The 19,330-nt window shown below is 33.5% G+C and overlaps 1 protein-coding gene across 4 annotated transcripts in view; it reads left to right on the forward strand.

The window, feature by feature from the left end:
• The window catches only part of ck (unconventional myosin-VIIa ck), a 251,992-nt gene that overhangs the window by 186,721 nt on the left and 45,941 nt on the right, over positions 1 to 19,330 (forward strand). For all 4 annotated transcript variants that reach the window (XM_089106554.1, XM_089106553.1, XM_089106552.1 and 1 more), the window contains 6 exons: positions 574 to 750; positions 3,934 to 4,190; positions 8,133 to 8,379; positions 9,496 to 9,669; positions 11,534 to 11,719; positions 14,365 to 14,580. In XM_089106554.1, coding sequence (XP_088962680.1) covers positions 574 to 750; positions 3,934 to 4,190; positions 8,133 to 8,379; positions 9,496 to 9,669; positions 11,534 to 11,719; positions 14,365 to 14,580 — 1,257 coding nt within the window. The remainder of the gene's footprint in view (positions 1 to 573; positions 751 to 3,933; positions 4,191 to 8,132; positions 8,380 to 9,495; positions 9,670 to 11,533; positions 11,720 to 14,364; positions 14,581 to 19,330) is intronic.

The following is a 19,330-nucleotide window of genomic DNA, read 5'->3' on the forward strand; positions in this document are numbered from 1 at the left end:
TAAGTGAGTACTGATTTTATTTTTTACTTAATGGCCAGCAAAGATATTTTTGAATTTTTTTCGATTATGTAAAATGTTCTAAATTTACACTTTTAAATGAACTTTGTGAAATTAGCTTCTGATTTTTTTTTAGTGTTTGATGGGTAGATAAGGTTCTTTGTCATTCTTTGTGGGCTAATTCTTGTTGGTATTTGGTAATCCTTACTTTCAAGGAATATCCTTTTGACAGTTTAAATTTAAGAGTCAAACAAATGCTTAAAGCTGAATCAAAGTAGCTATAATTCAAAATGTCCCAAGTTTTGATACAAATGGTATGGGCACAAACTTTAGTATTACTAAAAATATTTCCAGTCATATTGGTAATTACAGCATTTGAAAAATTTGTTTCTTTATGGAAGAAGAAGGGTATGAAACGCAAAAATGGGCGTTTTCTTTCCAATCTCTTATGCGCATTCTATTGCTGTCTTATTGTCATATGTAGAGGAGGGATTCAGCCACCCCTTAAAAGGTACTTTCCCCAGCCCATTTACAGGGATGCAATTTCTATTTTGGGAATGCATTTTTTTTTTTCAGGCGGCCCTTGCTCTGTGGATTACAATTCTCCGTTTTATGGGGGATCTTCCAGAGCCCAAATATCATACAATGGAAAGGGATACAACATCTGTGATGACGAAGGTTTCTGCTACTTTGGGGCGAAACTTTTCAAAAACCAAAGAATTTCAAAATGTCGTTGGCAATAGTGAAGATAATGTGAGTTTTTTTTTCTCAAATTTTAATTTTTTTTTCAACTCTGAAATGAAGAAAAACTAATTTACCTTGCAATGAGTTACTAAGTGATTATTTCTGAAAATTTCGGAAAACGCTAGACACATCCGGAGCACCCAATATGGCGATAACTCGCGCGATATGGCCTATGGATATGGCCTATGGCGATATGACCTTTACCCAGTTAAATCACTGAATTTCTTGCATCTATTGAATCTCCGCTTAACAGAGGGGCATTGACCCCTTCAAGGAGGGGTTTTTAGATAGATGTGCAGTTATCAAACAAAGCTCTTCTGACTGCTATTTTCTAAGTGTTCCTCTTTTCTAAGCACAATTTTTGCATTTCCAATTTGAGAAGATTGAGTCCTAATTGGCTAATTATTAAGGGATGGTTTGCGTGGAGTCAATGTTGTATGGTCGAGATGTTAGGGCGGGGGGGGGGGCAAATGTGTCAAGGTGAAGTTGCCAAAGTTGAATTATCTGGTATTCATATTTTCTAGCATTGCTGATAAATTACTGAGCTCCGTTAAGGAGCAACAATCTGTTGAGTGATATGAAACAGAAAAGTTCCAGAGCGTCTAAAAGTTGTGAAGAATTTGTGGCGTTAGTAGCAAGGGTTTCATTTTTCCATCTTTTTCATCATACCACCCCCTACTACGTTGTCTTTTTCAGTTCTCATAGTTTAATTTTTTTTTTTTTAATTTTAGTTTTGCGGTAAAACTACAATAAGCTTTGCTAGATAAAATTTAAGAATTTCAGTTGCCATAAAGTGAGGGGCTATAGTCAGTAGAGTGACATGAAAGAGAAGCTTTCAATAGTCAGGCTATAGCTATAGCTTAGGCTATAGCTTAAGCAGCTCGTGGCGAGCGCATTGGATTTAGTAGCGGTTCCGCTTTTTCAAAGGTATTTATTTTTTCACTCCTACCATCCATTCTCCATGAATTCTAATCTGCCATGAATTCTACTCCTTCTTCCCCACTTACCAGGTTGACTCCCTCCTTGACTCCCTCCAATTCTTAGATTTCAATTTATAGTCACTTTTTAAAGTTTTTGATTTTACTTCTGCAATTTATCTATAATAAATTTGTTCGATAGAATGTAAAACTCGCGAATTTCAGTTGGCATACAGCCAGGGATCTTAAAAGTATCCTAATTTCTGCTGAATAGAATGTAAGACCGAGATATCTCTGGAGTTTCTATTGTCTCCAACGACAAAAATTTTTCAAATAAGATGAAATAGGAGCGTTCACAAGTCAGCCAAGAGCTTTTACAACGAGTTATGAGTTTGCAATTTTTCTAGTAGGAATTTCATATCTTCCAAAAGCTCATCCGTTTTTATCCTGCCCTCCCTCCCACTTGAATTCTACCCCCTTCAATCCACTCACTACCCCCCCTTCTCCCACTTCAATTGCTTCAGCAATTGAAGTATGCAAATGTATGCTGGATAAACTCTAAAACTTAATAAAGCTTCAACAGATGTGCCAGTTCAAACAAATTTAGGGGTAAGCAAGTATTCTTCTTCAATTTTGTTTAATGAAAACGCAAAATGATTTTTTAAATCTTGGAAAGGGGGGACAAGTTTGTCTTTATTTCGATTTTTTAATGAAAATAGTAGAAGATACATTTCTAAATCTAGGGAGGGGGCATTCACACCTCTCTGTTGGTGCCCCTGCCCTTGGTAAACTAGATGAACTCAGAATAAATCTCAAGATTAAATCGTTATAAAGTCAACTAAAAGTGAAGTGTGATAGACTTTGACGTTAGACAAGATGTGACAAAACTTTGAACTCTAGAACAATAACTTTTATAAAAATTAATAAAACATGATTACATCAGACGAAATTGTTACAAAAACAAATAACAACTATTATAAGGGGTATCCCTCCTTGAGAAGTCTTCCTTTGAGAAACCATTAAGGGCCTATAGTTATAATGCTATAATTACCTTTAAACAATTATTACTGTGAAAGAAAATACAAAGAAATAAAAAGAAGAAGAAATAAAAATACAAAGAAGAAAAAAAAAGAAAATCAAGAAACCAACAGACTCGTCAAAAAAGACAAGGAAAGGGAAAGAACTATCATAACAACCAAAAAAATTAATAAAAGAGAACTTTACCGATATATTACCCTTCATCTCTTAACTATGATCCCCCCCCCTGCAACCAAAACTTTTAAAACTTTTTTTTAACAGCTGCTGTTGCTCTTTTTGTTGCTGCTGTTGCGAAACAGATGATTTACTTTTAATTGTTAATTATACCTTGCGCTACCTCACTCTTTAAGGTGAAGTTTGATTTTTTGTCTCAGTTCTTTAAGAACAGCTCCTGAAACATGCTCATCTAATTAAGTTAATCTGATTAATATAATTAATTAATTAGATTATTAATCTAATTAATTAATATAATTAATTAATCTAATTGAAACAACAGCTTCTCTAATTAAACTGCCCAGTTTAATTAGAATAAGAAGCTTTTTAAAATACTAAAAAAACTTGAGCGAGGTATTGAAGAGGCAGTCCCCCTCATATACGGAATAGTTTCTGGTCATTATAAGTTTTAATGTTACTCCTTATTTTCAGTTAAAAAAATTAGTTTTTTTATTTAATTCATTCTAAAAATAATAAAGAGGCCTTATAAATGGAGTTTAAATTCTTTATTTGTAAGGTTTCCTATTGCGAATCTTTTATGGGATAAATAATTCATAATTTTTGGTCAAATTTAGTTCCTTTTTCTCTCCCACGAAGGTGTGTGTTCAAGTTATCCGGGGTTGTTTCTGGCCTAATAGTGGCGAAAAGGTTTGAAACAGTCTGATTTGAGTACCGATTTGAACTCCATTGCCTCAAAAGCGCCACTAGTTTTGATTGTTTCCTTAGGGTCATTGGGTAACCAATTTTATAGGTTACGATACCTTAAGGAAGGGCGTTTAGTAACGCAAGTTACCCTAAGTCTGCTTAAGGCAACAGCCATGCGTTGGAAAGGGTGAAGGAGCCTCCTATCTCCCTTTTTGTGTTCCTGTTTCTAGAAAGCGTGAAGGAGCCTCCTATCTCCCTTTTTGTGGCTCTGTTTCTAGAAAGGGTGAAGGAGCCTCCTATCTCCCTTTTTGTGTTTCTGGTTCTCGAAAGAGGTCAACCTTACAAATTTAGTCATTTATCTTATATTACCATTTTTTAGGGTTTTTTCAAGGATAGTGACCCACTGAACAATCGTTTGCAGCAAAATATCAGTAACGGCCCAAAATCAGTTAGGAACAAATTAGTGTCATTAACCCTGAAGAAGAAGAACAAATTAGGAGAAGATGTTAGAAAGAAGCTTGAAGAAGATGAATATACAACAGAGTCATATGCATCATGGTTGGAATCACGCCCAACTTCGAATTTAGAAAAACTGCATTTTATTATTGGACATGGAATTTTAAGGGCTGAATTAAGGTAAATATTTTTTCTGTATTTTTTTTTTTAAATGTTTTCATACCTTCCTCTTATTTGACTTTACAATGAAGAAAGGAATAAATAGAGTATATTAATGGAACGCCACTTTTAATGAGCGTTCCTCGAGGGTTAATTTTGAAGGTGGTTTTAAGATGTTAGTAACCATGACATATTTTATTATTAAACATGGTGTTTACAGACTTGAAATAAGATAATGATTTTATTTTGTTTTGTTGCTGTTGTGATTCTCTTCCCTCCCCCCCCCCCTCTCTCTCTCTTTTTCTGTCACTGATTCTTACTCTCCTTAAATTGTAAAGACAATAATTGAATGAATAAACTGGTAATGGAATAAATCTCGTGAATAAATTTTTCTCAGTAGATTTAATGTTTTGGGTGATTCTTAAGAGTATTGGATTTTATTATACAGGGTTTGTCTTTGGGGTTTGTTCTGGGTAATTGATTTTGTTATTTTGTTTTTGTTCTATTGTCTTGTTTCTGTCTTCTTCCATCTGTCTTTATCTTTAGTTCACTGTTAAATAGGATAAATAAACTTTTTATTTATCGTTTTATTTTAATTACTTATTAGCGGAAACAAACGTTAAATGTTCGGTCTGCAGGGAAACGCCATCTGTTGTCGGTTGTCGACAAAGGGAAGGGAGGGGGGAAGACATTTATTATTTAACATGGGAACTCAGTGGAATAAATCTGTTTAATCTTTTGGTTTATTTTTCAGGTTTTATTCTTCTTATTTATTTTTATTATGTTTATTTTTATTTGTTTTTATTAGTTTGTTTATTTTCGGGTTTGACCCCCCCCCCTCCTCAAAACTTTTGTCCAACTGTTAAAAAGTAAAAAAATGCATGTAAACAAATTTTTGATGTCTTCTTTAATGTCCTCTCCCCCCCCCCCGGCCTCTTGAGCAAAAATCCTGGATATGGCCCTTACTGGTGGTAATTAGAAAAGAACCGGGATTCGGTTATCCCCTAACTGGATTGGGATAGTCTATGGATACTAAAAATAGTGTATTTTTACATGGGATTTTTAGGCTTAATTAATTTCTACCATTTCTTTCATTTTAATGTTTCACTCTATACCTTTTTCAACTTCTTCAATTATTAATAAAACAAAGCAAAACAGTATAAAAGGATATAAAAATGAAATATGAATACGAGAATATAAAACTAAATATATATATATATATATATATATATATATATATATATATATATATATATATATATATATATATATATATATATATATATATATATATATATATATATATATATATATATATATATATATATATATATATATATATATATATATATATATATATATACATATATATACATATATACATATATATACATATATACATATATATACATATATATATATACATATATATACATATATATATATATATATATATATATATATATATATATATATATATATATATATATATATATATATATATATATATATATATATATATATATATATATATATATATATATATATATATATAAATGAAACAGCCTAAAAGGATAAAACGAGCAAACTATGGACAGGCAATCTTCTGGGTCAATGTTTTTTTTCTATAATTTGTCTCTTTCTTCCTCATATTTTCTTCTTCGTTTTCTTTATACTTCTCCATCATTTCCTGCTTCACATGCTCTTTTCTTCTCTGCAAACACAGAATGCCAGTAACAAGCGAATATGCAGTTGAGGGGACCTTTGTTTCTTGGCAGCTTCTGCTGAAATCTTAAAGTTTTGACCCTCTTCCCCTATAATTTTATTTTAATATATCTTATTTGTATTTAGATTTACATATCTTGGCCGTTTTTATGTCCCCACCTCCACATAAAGGGGGTATGCATGCCTGAACACTAAAACGTGTAAGCAGTTTGACTGCGGCATCTCTGAAATTTATATGTTGTGCAACATCAATTTTGCTGACAGCGAAGAAAAGAGGAATTTTGTGTTTTTGCCTGAATTTTTTGTTAAACAAGAAATTTTTTCAACCATAAGAAATAAAAAAAAAAAATCGTTAGTTTCTCAACTAGTTCTGCGAATGGAAATAGGAGGCATAATTCGATTTGGTAAAACGTCTTTTAAAATCATGAGAACCTAGTAAAAAAAGCGACAGTGGATCGGATATAGCTTTTTTTTAAATTGGAACTATAGCCTTTTTTTAGTTTATAAAAATAGTTTTAAAACACGAGTCTAATAAAGAAGAAAAAAAAATCAAAGAATTTGGTTTGAAATACTGCAGCTGAATTGTGGGTTCTCGAGTTTTTCAGGGGCCACACATTAAAATTTATCAGGCACTGAAGGGCCTTCAATAGGGCTGTCATAAATTCTGTATGTTCTGCACCTCTTGAAACTTTGGGGTGCCTAATGGTTCTTTCTCGGTACTATTAAGGAGGATAAGGAAGATCTTGTCCATTTTGTATTCACATGCGTGATCTTGTCGGTGCTTTGGAGATTTTTAAATGTTATTTCTTACTTCTTATTTTTCAATTTTTTAGTCTTCCAGTATAGCTTTATATTATGCTCTCTGAAATCCTGGGGTTGTTGAGGCATCTTTATATTTTGCTCTCTGAAATCCTGGGATTGTTGAGGTACGAAGGAATGAGAAAATGAAATCTTACTGTTGGAATAGGTGAAGTGGAAACTTATACAATAATATATTTCATGAAAGTTAGGAAAATTTGCCATTCAATCTTCATTTAAAAAAAAACTTCAATGAACAAAAAACAGTCTTTGGTGGCAATTAATGTAATGTTATTAATTTTATAATGTAATTATAAAAACAGTTGTAACATTTAACTAATTAGTTTTACTTATTCATATCTACAGTTCAACTTGGCAACACTAACAGAAACGTGACACTGCCTTAAGAAATCTTGAACCAATCAAAAGAAAGATATTAGAAAATCGTGGTTTTATCATATGAATAGACCTAAGATTGGTCCAGGGCAGGGTTGCCAACTTGCACACTTTTCGTGTGAAATGCATTTTTTTTTACCTCAGAGGGGATGCAGAAGATCACTCTTTTTGGGTGTTAGTCTTCATTCACTTATGAACGTCAGTAGGGCAGCTTTGTCAGAAGTGTAATTAACTTTAAGAACACAGTTTTTTTTTACCTCAGAGGGGATGCAGAAGATCACTCTTTTTGGGTGTTAGTTTTCATTCACCTTGAATGTCACTAGTTGGCAGCTTTGTCAGATGTATAATTAACTCAAGGAACAGTGTTACCAACTTGCTTACTTTTCGTTTGAAACGCACTCTTTTATACCTCAGAGGTGGTACTCAAGCAGCAGCAGCCATGCGCATGGAATTTTTTGACTTGTACTCTTTTTGAGCAAAAATCACTTTTTTGGCCTTTATTCGCACTCTTTTTGGACATCGACAGTTGCCAACCCTGTTCCAGGGGGGGGGGGGGGCAATTTTTCTTTATGTTCTTTTTACTTTAATAATGTACTTATTAGCCCTTTTATGGAAGTTTTTTAAGTTGTGGAGGCGATGACATGATCATTAACTAAGATTTGTCGGTCTTGATGAAATTAACGAAATCCGTTTTATCCTGCGTGCAGGATATTTGGCCAAGAATTCAAGAGGTACATTAGATTCAATAGGTGCGAATTCGAAAATCAGGATATACGAGAGTTACGAAAGAATTCAAGAAGTACGAATTTAACGAAATCCATTTTATCCTACGTGCAGGATATTTTGCCTAGAATTCTAGAGATATATTAAGTCTTTTATCCGTGAACAAGCCCTGGATATGTGGTTACAAAGAACTCTCGGGAACCATAATGGTGTTTCCTAGGTTTCAATTTTCATCCTCTTCGTTTTTTAGGGGATCCCCAAGGATCTCTTTTGAACTCAGGGTTGAGGGACATGATTCCTTACTATCGTTATTCTTCTTAGGAACGAAATATACTGCCAAATATGTAAGCAGCTATCAAACAACCCCTCAAAATCAAGCCATGCCAGAGGATGGATACTTTTATCTCTTTGTGTTGGGTGTTTTGCTCCAGACGAAGACTTTAATAAATATCTAAAGTCTTTCATCCGTGAGGGACCTCCTGGCTATGCCCCATATTGTGAAGAAAGGCTAAGAAGGACTCTGGCAAACGGGACTAGGAATCAGCCACCCAGCTGGCTTGAATTGCAGGTAATATAAGTCGTTGAAATTTGATTTAATCATGTTGATCAATTATTAGTTAATCAAATTAATAATGAATTAATCAAATAAAATTAAATAATTTAAATTGTAAGTTGATAATTGATTTTTAATTTTGAGTTAACTTTTTAAACTTAAATTTTAATATTTTACTAAAAATTAAGTCATATGAATAGTTAATAAACTCATAATTTAATTATTAATTTATTGAAGTAAAGCTAAATTATAATTTAATTTAAAAAGCAATCCACCATTAAACAATTAACTAGTAGCCGTCCAAAAGGAAACAAAGCTCTGAGGAAAGACGGCTACAACCAAAATCAACAAGTTCAACTAAGTAATTCTGGAAAAAAAAAAAATAAAAAAAAAAAAATAAAAGATTAATCTTCATCGTGAAAAAACACACGCACATAACATACTTTAAGTGGAATGTGTTTTTTAAACTCTAATATTAGTAAAGATAAATCTAAAATCTAAACTCTAATAAAAGTAAAGATAAAATGTATAGTGTGAAGTTGATTTGTGTGGCTATATTTTCAGTTCAAAGACTTATGACCTTTTGAAACTGAAATATGTCGAATTGTTAAGATCAATCTTTTTAAAGTAGAATAAACTTTGTAAACGCATTCAAACCTAAGTGGGGAATGCAATAATTTTCTTTTTTCTTGTTTTTACTGCATGCTCTTTTTTCGTTGTTGCTAACATTGTTTTAATACCCAGGAAAATACAAATCTTTGTTAGAACAATGTGGCAAATAGTGTAAAAAAGGAAAACATATATAAAGCAAAAAAAAAATGTAAAATATAAAACAAAAGTAAAGAAGAATTTTTTTTTATGAGAAAATTTTGTCGTTTTCTTTACTGTGAAGGTATACAATCTTCTAACTTTACACGGGTCTAGTTTAAAACCCTTTTAGTTTATTACATTTAGTCCTAGTTTAGTCCATTGCATATAGTCCTAGTTTTCTAGTTCCTAGTTTTATAGTCCTAGTCCTAGTTTAGATTTCTAAGAAAGAAGCAAACATATTTTATGCATGAAAGCAAAAACAGTAAGTGAGAAATTTGCTCCCTGAAGGATTTTCACCATTTTCGTTTTCCTTTTTTATAGGCCACAAAATCGAAGAAGCCCCTGATGTTGCCGATCACCTTCATGGATGGAAACACCAAAACATTATTAGCAGACTCGGCAACAACAGCCCGAGAGCTTTGCAATCAACTATCGGATAAAATCGGATTGAAGGATCAGTTCGGATTTTCACTCTACATAGCACTTTTTGATAAGGTGATCATCTGACAAATTTAGTTTTGAAATTGAATATTTTTGTGCTATTTATTTTTTCTTTTTTAAACTCGCAATTTGTAAGTATAAAATATAATAATTATCAATCTAACCCGCAAGGTAAGTTTTTTAGTTTAAAATATGGCAGACATTGGCGACTTGAATGTTAAATATGATATTCCTTATCAAACAGACTCCCCAAACATAGCCCTTTCTTTAAGTTCATAATTTGGCTGTGATTTTACACTTAACATTTGTATAAACCCCTAGCATGGTCAGTCTTCGTATTCTATAATTTTTTTAAGGATTATAAAATCAATTGAATAGATAATAGAAATGGGGTTGAAGCTCATCTTTGTAATTCAGGCATTCAGCTTTGATGTTCAAGGAATAATCTGATGATCTTGACTGGACTTATGTCATGTCCTCCTTAAGATTGTTAAATTTAAAAATTCAAATTTAATTTTCCTTTGAAATTAAAGCTTTTATAATTGATGTATATTATTGATTCCTGGTACTTAAGCACCTAAACTTTTTTTGGAGGGTAGGGGGAGAAGGTAGATAAATGTTTGGAAATGTTTTTGCCAGGGTATGCTCATATTTTAAGAAACTTTGTATTTTCTTAGTAAAATTTTGGTTTCCTAGGGGTGGGAGTAGGAAGGGTATTTTGCCTGTCAAGGTGCAGTCAGATTCCATCTTATTCAAAATCTGAATTTTATGTGAATTTAGAAATGTCAATTGTATTTTCTTGCTCAAATTTGAATTAATCTCGTGACTTTATTTCCCACTCAGTTTTAAGTTTAGTTTAAGTTTAATTAATTTTAGTTAAGTTTTAGCAGAAAGTTATTATGTTGGAAAATTAGACGATTCTTACTCGGTCAATTTTCGCTAATTTCTGCTTAGCCATTGCCTCTCACAAGACTGTCAAATTTCTGCCTAAAAATGCTAAACTTTGTCTAGGAATGGGTTATTGTTGTATTCACAAGCGGGATTTCATGGTCAACGCAGTTAATTATTCCTTTTGTTAAAATATATGGTAGAAAAGTCCAACTAAATCCTCAGACTTTTATTTCTTTTATGAACCACTTTCACTAGTTGGCCTAGGGCCAACATGCGGCCTAGGGCCGCATGTTGCTGCAGTGAGTTTTCAGTAGTAGGATTAGTGTTAGTAATAGTAGTAGTAGTAGTAGTAGTAGTAGCAGTAGTAGTAGTAGTAGTAGTAGTGGTAGTAGCAGTGGTAGTGGACCCCTTCAAATAGGACCTTCCGTTAGGACCCTTCAAATACGCTACAGTGGTCATGTTGCAGGGACTAGTGTTATTAATAGTAGTGTTACTAACACTAGTGTTAGTAATAATAGTGTTAGTAGTTTTAGTGTTAGTAATAGTAGTAGTAGTAGTAGTAATAGCAGTAGTAGTAGTAGTAGTGGTAGTAGTAGTGGTAGTGGTATCAGTAAAATTAGAAAAAAGGGGACATTGTTTTTTTTTTATTTATTGCTAATGAACACTTGATGAAATCGATTTTGATTTTGGTCTATTTTGTCTTTTAACGTATTAAGCTTTTTTTTTATTAAACATATTTTGGTTTTGGAAGCCACTATGTCAAAATTTATTGCGCCTTTCTTCTTTTTTGGGGAGGGGGGAGGCTGTGAGAAACAGAGTGTTTCCATGCCTGAAGCTAATAGTTCTAAGTTGAGACAAAGCTAGGTGGGGGGGGGGCTGCTATTTACCCCCTACTGTATAATAGTAGTAGAATTAAATTTGAAGGTATGCAATGAGTAGTTTTTTGGCAAAGAATTGAATTGGTTGTAGAATTTTATTGACCCCCTCTTTCCTGTCTGGGCCTCGAAATTTCTTTTCTCTTTTTCAGGTTTCATCTTTAGGTAGTGGAAACGACCATGTTATGGATGCTGTATCACAATGTGAACAATACGCCAAAGAACAGGGTGCCCAAGAACGTAATGCCCCTTGGAGGTTATTTTTCAGAAAAGAAATATTTTCGCCCTGGCATGACCCTGTTGAAGACTCCATTGCAACTAACCTTATTTATCAACAGGTTTGTTTGTAACTTTTTCAATAGTTTCGTGAACATAAACGTCCAAACCTTTCTTTTGTTAGGGTTACACCCCCCCCCCCCCCCCTCTCCTCTACTCAGAAAGTATAGAAGCCAAAATTTAGAGGACAGCCAAAAATTTGAAGCTACTTGGTTGTAGATTTAATATTTCGCGTCTTGAATTACCTAACACGCTTAGTTTATATTAGAAAATCTTTTCAAAAATTAATATTTTTGCCTTGACTTGACCCAGTTGAGGGCTCCATTGCAACTTATCTTATTTACCTATAGGTTTATTTATAATATTGTTAATAATCAAACAGTTCGTAGTAACGAACTGTTTAACGAACGTAGTAATACCTAGCTCTTTACGCTAAAGTTTGGATCTGTCACACAACTTTGTTTTTTAAAACAATAAAAAACTTTAGCGTAAAGAGCGAGGTATTGAGGAGGTGACAGACCCTTTCATATACGGAATAATTTCTGTTCGTTTTAAGTTTTAATGTCGCTCCTTATTTTCAGTTAAAAAAACTTGTTTTTTTATTTAATTACATGAAAAGCAAAGCCATGTCTCTGATTTATTTTGGGCCAACCCCCTTCCCACTTCTTCTCGAGAAGTTCGAATACTTACATAAAAAGTACGCTCTCTTTGGTTGCAAAATGACCGAATTATATAAAATAATTATAGTTGAACTAATTGTTAAGCAGTTGACAATATATAGTTGAACTAAAATATAGTTGAACTAAAATATAGTTGAATTAATAGTTGAACCTATATGTTTACAGCCTCTGATAGCCCGCAGGCTAAAAAGTTTGATGATGAAATTAAGAGTATTGTGAACAGTCAAGCTAGATCTGAGCAGGTAATAGTTGGAGGTAATTTTATTAAAGAGGTTATACCAAAGCTTAAAAAGAAGTTTTTTTGTGGGTCAGATGGGATTTGTGTGCGCCATTTTGAGTTTGCCAGCGATTACCCTTTTGACCATATTGCTTTATTGTTCCAGATGATTTTGATCCAGAAGATGATATTGATGATATTGTTCCAGAAGATGTGCCCGATTGCTTATGTGCGGGTGTTGTAACTCCGGTTTTGAAAAAAGGGAAACCGCTTTCTCAATGTTCGTCTTATAGGCCCATTACAGTTTCTAGTGCGTTTTCAAAGATTTTTGAGTTATTGATTATTTGAAGATATTTGACAGCACTCTGTCATGCCTCCTTTCCAGTTTGGGTTTCAACCGCGTCTTTGTTGCTACCACGCTTTAAGGAGTTTATGTACAATATTAAAGGATGCTGAAAGGTCATTTGTCCTATTGGCGCATATGACATTAGTAATGCTTTCGGATCACTAATTCATTTTCAGGCTATGCATGAGATATTAAAAGGGGGGGGGGGTATCTGTTAGTGTAGTTCGACCTCTTTATTGTATGTATAGACACCTCCGTGTACGTTTAAAGATTGGATCCTTTCCAATCTTTCCAATCAAAGATTGGCTTCTTTCTTCAGAGCTCCGTGTGAATTAAACAAAGGGCCATAACCTCTCCCAATATTTATAATAACGCAACCCTAAGAGCCCAAGGGGGTTTATCACCTAGTAATATATTGAACGGTGTTAGTGAGTCTGTTTTATGTTATTTGGACGACGTTCTTAACCTTAGTAGGGCTGTGTTTGGTCTGGAAAAAAGTTTTAGGGATATTGCTAAGAATTACCCTTTTCTCCACTCATGTGCCTAATCCAAAAGCTAAGTGACTAAAATTTGGTTTTTACTTTAGTATTCCGACATTACTGAAATCAAATCCAGGTTTAAATGGGTAAGATCCATAAACAACCCCTAATGCTAATTTGCTTCTTATAGGAGGAAGTTGTTCGCTTGCTTTTGTGCACATTCTGCTTATATTCATAGAAATCTGTCACATTGCATAAAAAACAACAAAAAACACAAAAGCAAAAGTTTGCACAAATAATCATTTGCAAGTTGCAGTTCTGCGTTTCTTTTATTTTTACATTTCTTTTGTGAATTTCAAACTAGATCATTAGAGTTCAAATACCAAGTTTTTGGGAATGTTTTTGCTCAAACATCTTTTCATCTTTTTTTTATCTAGTTGAATATGACTTTATACCTAGAAGTCCTATTACCATTTTGCTGTAATACCAAATACCATCTTGCTGTAAAAAAAAAAAAAAAAAAAAAAAAAAAAAAAAAAAAAAAAAAAAAAATTGCGCGAATTACTATTTGAAAATGCTTGTTTTATTTAACAGTTCTTTTGTGGAAACAGCACCAATATCATTTTGCTGTAATTATAGAATTTTTTGTAGAAATTGGTAAAGCAAAAAAAAAAAAAAAAAAAAAAAAAAAAAAAAAAAAGTTGGAAATACTATTTTCAAATGCTTGCTTTATTTAACATTTCTTTTGCGGACGGAAAATCCAAATAATCAATTGAAGAAGGAAAGATACCAAATTCTTGGTAATTGACTTGCTCTGCTGTATTACTGAACCCATCGAAAATGGCATTGGGGGTGCACAAATGCCATTTCCGGACAACTTGTGAATTTTTTATGGAATGAAAAAATTTTCGACAATAATAAATAACGATATATCTTGTTTAAAAATTCCTGTTTTGTTCAGTTTGCACAACCGAATCTATTTTAGGTCGTTCGAGGAATCAAGTTTGGGGAATATCGTTGCGAAAAAGAAGAAGACTTAGCCATGGTTGCCGCTCAACAATATTTTATAGATTATGGCACTGAAATGAACCTTGAAAGGCTCATGATTTTGCTACCGAATTACATCCCAGATTATTGTTTGTCATCTGGAGACAAATCTTTGGAAAAGTGGGGACAGTTGACATTACAAGCTTTTAAAAGGGTAAGCAAACGATGATTTTTGAGGCTTGATTGAATGTAAAGTAAGTATATAATTTAAAAAATGTGAATCTTAAAATAAGTAAGTTTGATGCTCCAAAACTTAATCTGCTGCAAAAAAGAGCAATGTTTAGGATTGTTAGTTTTGCATCCTCAAAAAGGTAAGCAGGAACTTAGAAAAAAAGGGTAAGTGTGCGACTAAGGGAAGGGCATGTACGAGGCTTACAAAATACATAAATAATGATGTTATTTATTTTTCATCTTGATGGTATTTACGTTTCGTGATATCATTTATCTAAATAATGAAATCTTTCATAGGTTCTTTATATTGATTGCTTAACCACCCAAAAAATGTGAATCTTAAAATAAGTAAGTTTGAGGCTCCAAAACTTAATCTGCTGGAAAAAAGAGCAATGTTTAGGATTGTTAGTTTTGCATCCTCAAAAAGGTAAGCAGGAGCTTAGAAAAAAAGGGTAAGTGTGCGACTAAGGGAAGGGCATGTACGAGGCTTACAAAATAAATAAATAATGATGTTATTTATTTTTCATCTTGATGGTATTTACGTTTCGTGATATCATTTATCTAAATAATGAAATCTTTCATAGGTTCTTTATATTGATTGCTTAACCACCCAACGAATAAAATACACAAAAAAATAAATTTATAGAATTTATTTAAGTAATAAATTTATTTTAGTAAAAATATTTACAAAAAATATTCATTTTAGTAAAAAAAAAGTATAAAAACAAAAGCGGGACTGATTCAAAATACGTTATTTGGCGTTAAAACGTAATAAAACATATGTTTTAGACGATATTGAACTGAAAAATCTGTTTCGGGTTTTTTGTATCAGTTACTTAAGTCCAAGAAAGTCTTTTTTTGGGTGGGGGGAGGAGTGTCCAAGAATTTTTTTTTAGTTTGAGATATGGCAAAAGAAATTATATCAAAAGCTCGAATATATCAATATTTCTGTGAGTGAGGGAAATTGATATTCTAAGTACCTTTGGATCTAAATTAGATATGGGTAAATGGGTTTAATCATTTGATAAAACTTGGCGAGCTTTTGAAGGGTTGGCTTAGTGCATCCCCTAGTCCTGAAGTTTTTCAAAAAAATTGTATTCTCCGAAATTTGCACGAAAATGGATGTTTGTAGATTCATGGATATTAGCGCAAAATACAAGTTTCTAATTTTAGTTAATTTTAACGTTTGGAGAGACTTCGGAGAGCTTTGTTTGCTTTTGCGGAAATTTGGGGAAACATCCAAATTTTGGGAGACTCCACTATTCAGAGGTAGTGAAAGTAACGAGATGTCACTTTAAGGAAAATATTACATACGTATGTGTTTAGAATTACGGCAGTCAAAGTTTGGAGTGATTGCAGTTTGAAGTTACTCTGTTCTACCATTAATGTGACCTAGTTTTAAATATGACCTAGTTTTAAATTCAAACAAATAAAAAAAGAGACATTCAAGTGTTTCTTACACTTTACCAGTATATGCAGCGAGGTGAAAAAGAAATTATTTCTAACTCCAAACTGTGAAAAGTGTACTTATTTTTGACTGATTTTGGATAACCGTAGTTCTGAATTCTTCTGGTCAATATGTTTGATAATTTTGGGATCAGCAGGTTTTTAAGGAATAGTGCACTTTACCTGAATTGATTAAACCCTTCAGAAGCCAATCTCATTAAGTCCGCGTTTCAAGTTTGCTAGGCTTTAATGGCAAAGATCTTGGTTCTCAGATTTACAAATTCTCTTGTGTAACAATCTTTAAAAATTTCTTTTTTTAAAGAATTACTCTTTAGAAATATTCTTTAAAAACAGCGGATATTCCTTAAAAATAAGGGTTATTTCTGAAAGAAGACAAATGTTTTGTCGTCAAGCGTTCTTTTGATGTGTTAATTTAATTAAATCCATCTCTACTTACATAAATTGTAAACGTCCATCGCTTTCCGCCAATTAATACCCTTTAGCTCTGAAAACAATCGTGTAAAATACAACAACAACATACATAACATACATTCAGCATACAACATACATAACACATAAAACTTACATAACATACAATAAATACGTGAAGCTGAGCGAGTAGTTCTGATGAAATATAGAGTCAGTAGGTAAAGGTAAAGAATACGGCACTTTACTCTACAGTCCCTACCGGCGGTGCTGATCTCCGTTTCTTGGCACTTCAGCCAGGAAGTGCAAGGGGGGTTGGGGGTCAACCATCCTGTGCTTTCGCACACCCTTCCTGTTTACCTTCTCCAGATTTCTCCAGGTACCCACTCAGATATGGGTGGACTCTGGCTGAACTTACAGAGTCACACCACTGACCCTCGTCCCAAACCAAATAATTGGATACACTAGGATCTGAACCCTCGCCCTCTCGGACAAAGAATCCTAAATTAAGCGCACCAATCCACTCGGCTAGGACGGCATTATTAGAGTTAGTAGTCAGTAGGTTTACTTTAAATTGTGACAAATTCCAAAGGTAGTTTTGTAAATCTACCTTGTCTCACGTCTTGGGGATCGAATTGAAACTTTCAGGCATAACTATCTTTGTTTGGGGTGGGGGGGGAGAGAAGGATGAAAGCATACCGTTTTAAACTAGCTAAAATAACAATGCGATTCTCACTTTGTTCTTATTTAATTGATTTTTGTGTTCTCTTTCAGTTCAATTCCATCCCGGTTTTTGGGAGGGAGAGGGGTATGGTGGTTGTCCAACAAAGGTGGAAATACCAACAAAGCCTGAATATTTATCCAATCCATAAATTGGTGCAGTCGAAATCTAAACCGCCAATGATTTTTGTCTTTATTTTTTTTTTAACATATGACTGTTTGAAGGTCTGAAATATGAAAAACTGTTTATAAGTATGAGGTTTCCCACTACACTTTTACAAAAAAGGACATTTTAAAGAGTTATTGCTATATATATATAGCAATAGGATAATAGGATATTTTCAATAGTAGATATAATTGGCATCCTCTCCCTCAGCTGACTGAAGTCCGCAACGAAAAAAAACATGGCTACAGTCCTAAACCGAATTATATTTAGTGGTGTTCCTTCCTTATACACTGAAGTCTTCCTGCTAAGACTGAGGGATATATGTGCAAAGTCGTTTGTTTAGGATTTAAAATAGTTTATTTCTTTTTGGGAGTAAAGCATTGCTCCTGGCTATGTAGTATGGGAGGGCTTGCATCCAAGGTCAGCTGATCAACTCAACAATGAATCCTCAAGATGTAAAGCTGATCAACTCACTTCAATCTAGTGGCCGCTCCAGAACCACTCCAGTGCCGCTCCAGAACCTCCGAATCTTCACAGATTTTCCCATATTTTTGTATGGTTCATCGTGTTTTTTTTTTTTTTTTAATTTTGACGAAATTGAAACCCTTTTCTCCTGAGATTTGACCCATATTTCCAAATAAGGTCGTGTTTACGTCCCTTATTTTTCGTTAAACAGGCGCAATTTTACAAAATAGTCTAGTAGATGGTGAATAGAGTACCATCTTTCTAGCGTTTATAAAGATCTAAGTATTCAGAGCTAAATTATGACCTTACGAAGACCCTAAGCTACTGAAAACTATGGGAACCCTTAGATCGAGTGTATTGTATTGCAATGCCGATATAGGTATACATTAAATAAAAAAACAAGTTTTTTTCAACTGAAAGTAAGGAGTTACATTAAAACTTAAAACGAACAAAAATTGTTATGTATATGAGGGGAGATGCTCCTCCTCAACACCTCGCTCTTTACGCTAAAGTTTTTTAGTACTTTAAAAAAGCTTCTCATTGTTCTAATTAAAAGAACATAGTGTTTCAGGAGTCATTCTTAAAGAATTGGGACAGAATTCAAATTTTAGTGTAAAGAGCGAGGTGTTGAAGAGGAGCAGCACCCCTCATATGTGTAATAATTTCTGTTCGTTTTAAGTTTTAATGTTACTCCTTACTTTCAGTTGGAAAAACTTGTTTTTTTTAATATTTAATTTCTGTTAGTTTTTTAAGTAATGCCAGGAAATCTGGCTACACCTCCACGGAAAAATCCCTCCTCCCACGGATTTATTCTCTAGACAATTCAATTCAGCTGAAAATTTTCCCAGGACATTTACTCTTAACATCTCTATGCGTAAAATTGGATCGACAAAGAGAAAGCAAGACATAAGAAGAATTTCGTATAGGGATCCTGGTAAATTCCCCCAGTGTGAACTTTCCCCTTTAAAATTCACCCCTAAAAACTTCTCTCCCCACGGAAAATCATCCCCGTGGAAAATCCCACCAGTGGAAAATTCCACCAGTAGAAAATTCGCCCCTCCCCACCCAAAAAATGTATACATACTTCCCAATAGCAAATGCTATATGTAAGCAATGGACAAATTTTGTTACTCAAAGATCTTTCCCCAAGGGGCTGTGGGAGGATCATGATATCTCCAAAGGCATAGTTATTCGGCCTTTCAGCTATGCTGAACAAAATGGTATCTAAAAATTTTGATCGGACGATTTGGAGAAAAAAGGGGCGGGGTAGGGGGCCTAGTTGCCCTCAAATTTTTTGGTCACTTAAAAATGGTACTAGAACTTTTTATTTCCGTCCGAATGAGTCCTCTGCCGATATTGTAGGACCAATGGGTTGATACGATCACCCCTAGAAAAAAAAAAAATAAACACGCATCCGTGATCTTTCTTCTGGCAAAAAATACAAAATTCCACATTTTTGAAGATAGGAGTTTCAAACCTCTAAAGTAGGGTGCTCTGATACGCTTAATCT

Source organism: Artemia sp. Qi Xiang Cuo, chromosome 21 (assembly GCF_049724085.1).
Source record: "Artemia sp. Qi Xiang Cuo chromosome 21, ASM4972408v1, whole genome shotgun sequence".
Lineage (NCBI taxonomy): Eukaryota > Metazoa > Arthropoda > Branchiopoda > Anostraca > Artemiidae > Artemia > Artemia sp. Qi Xiang Cuo.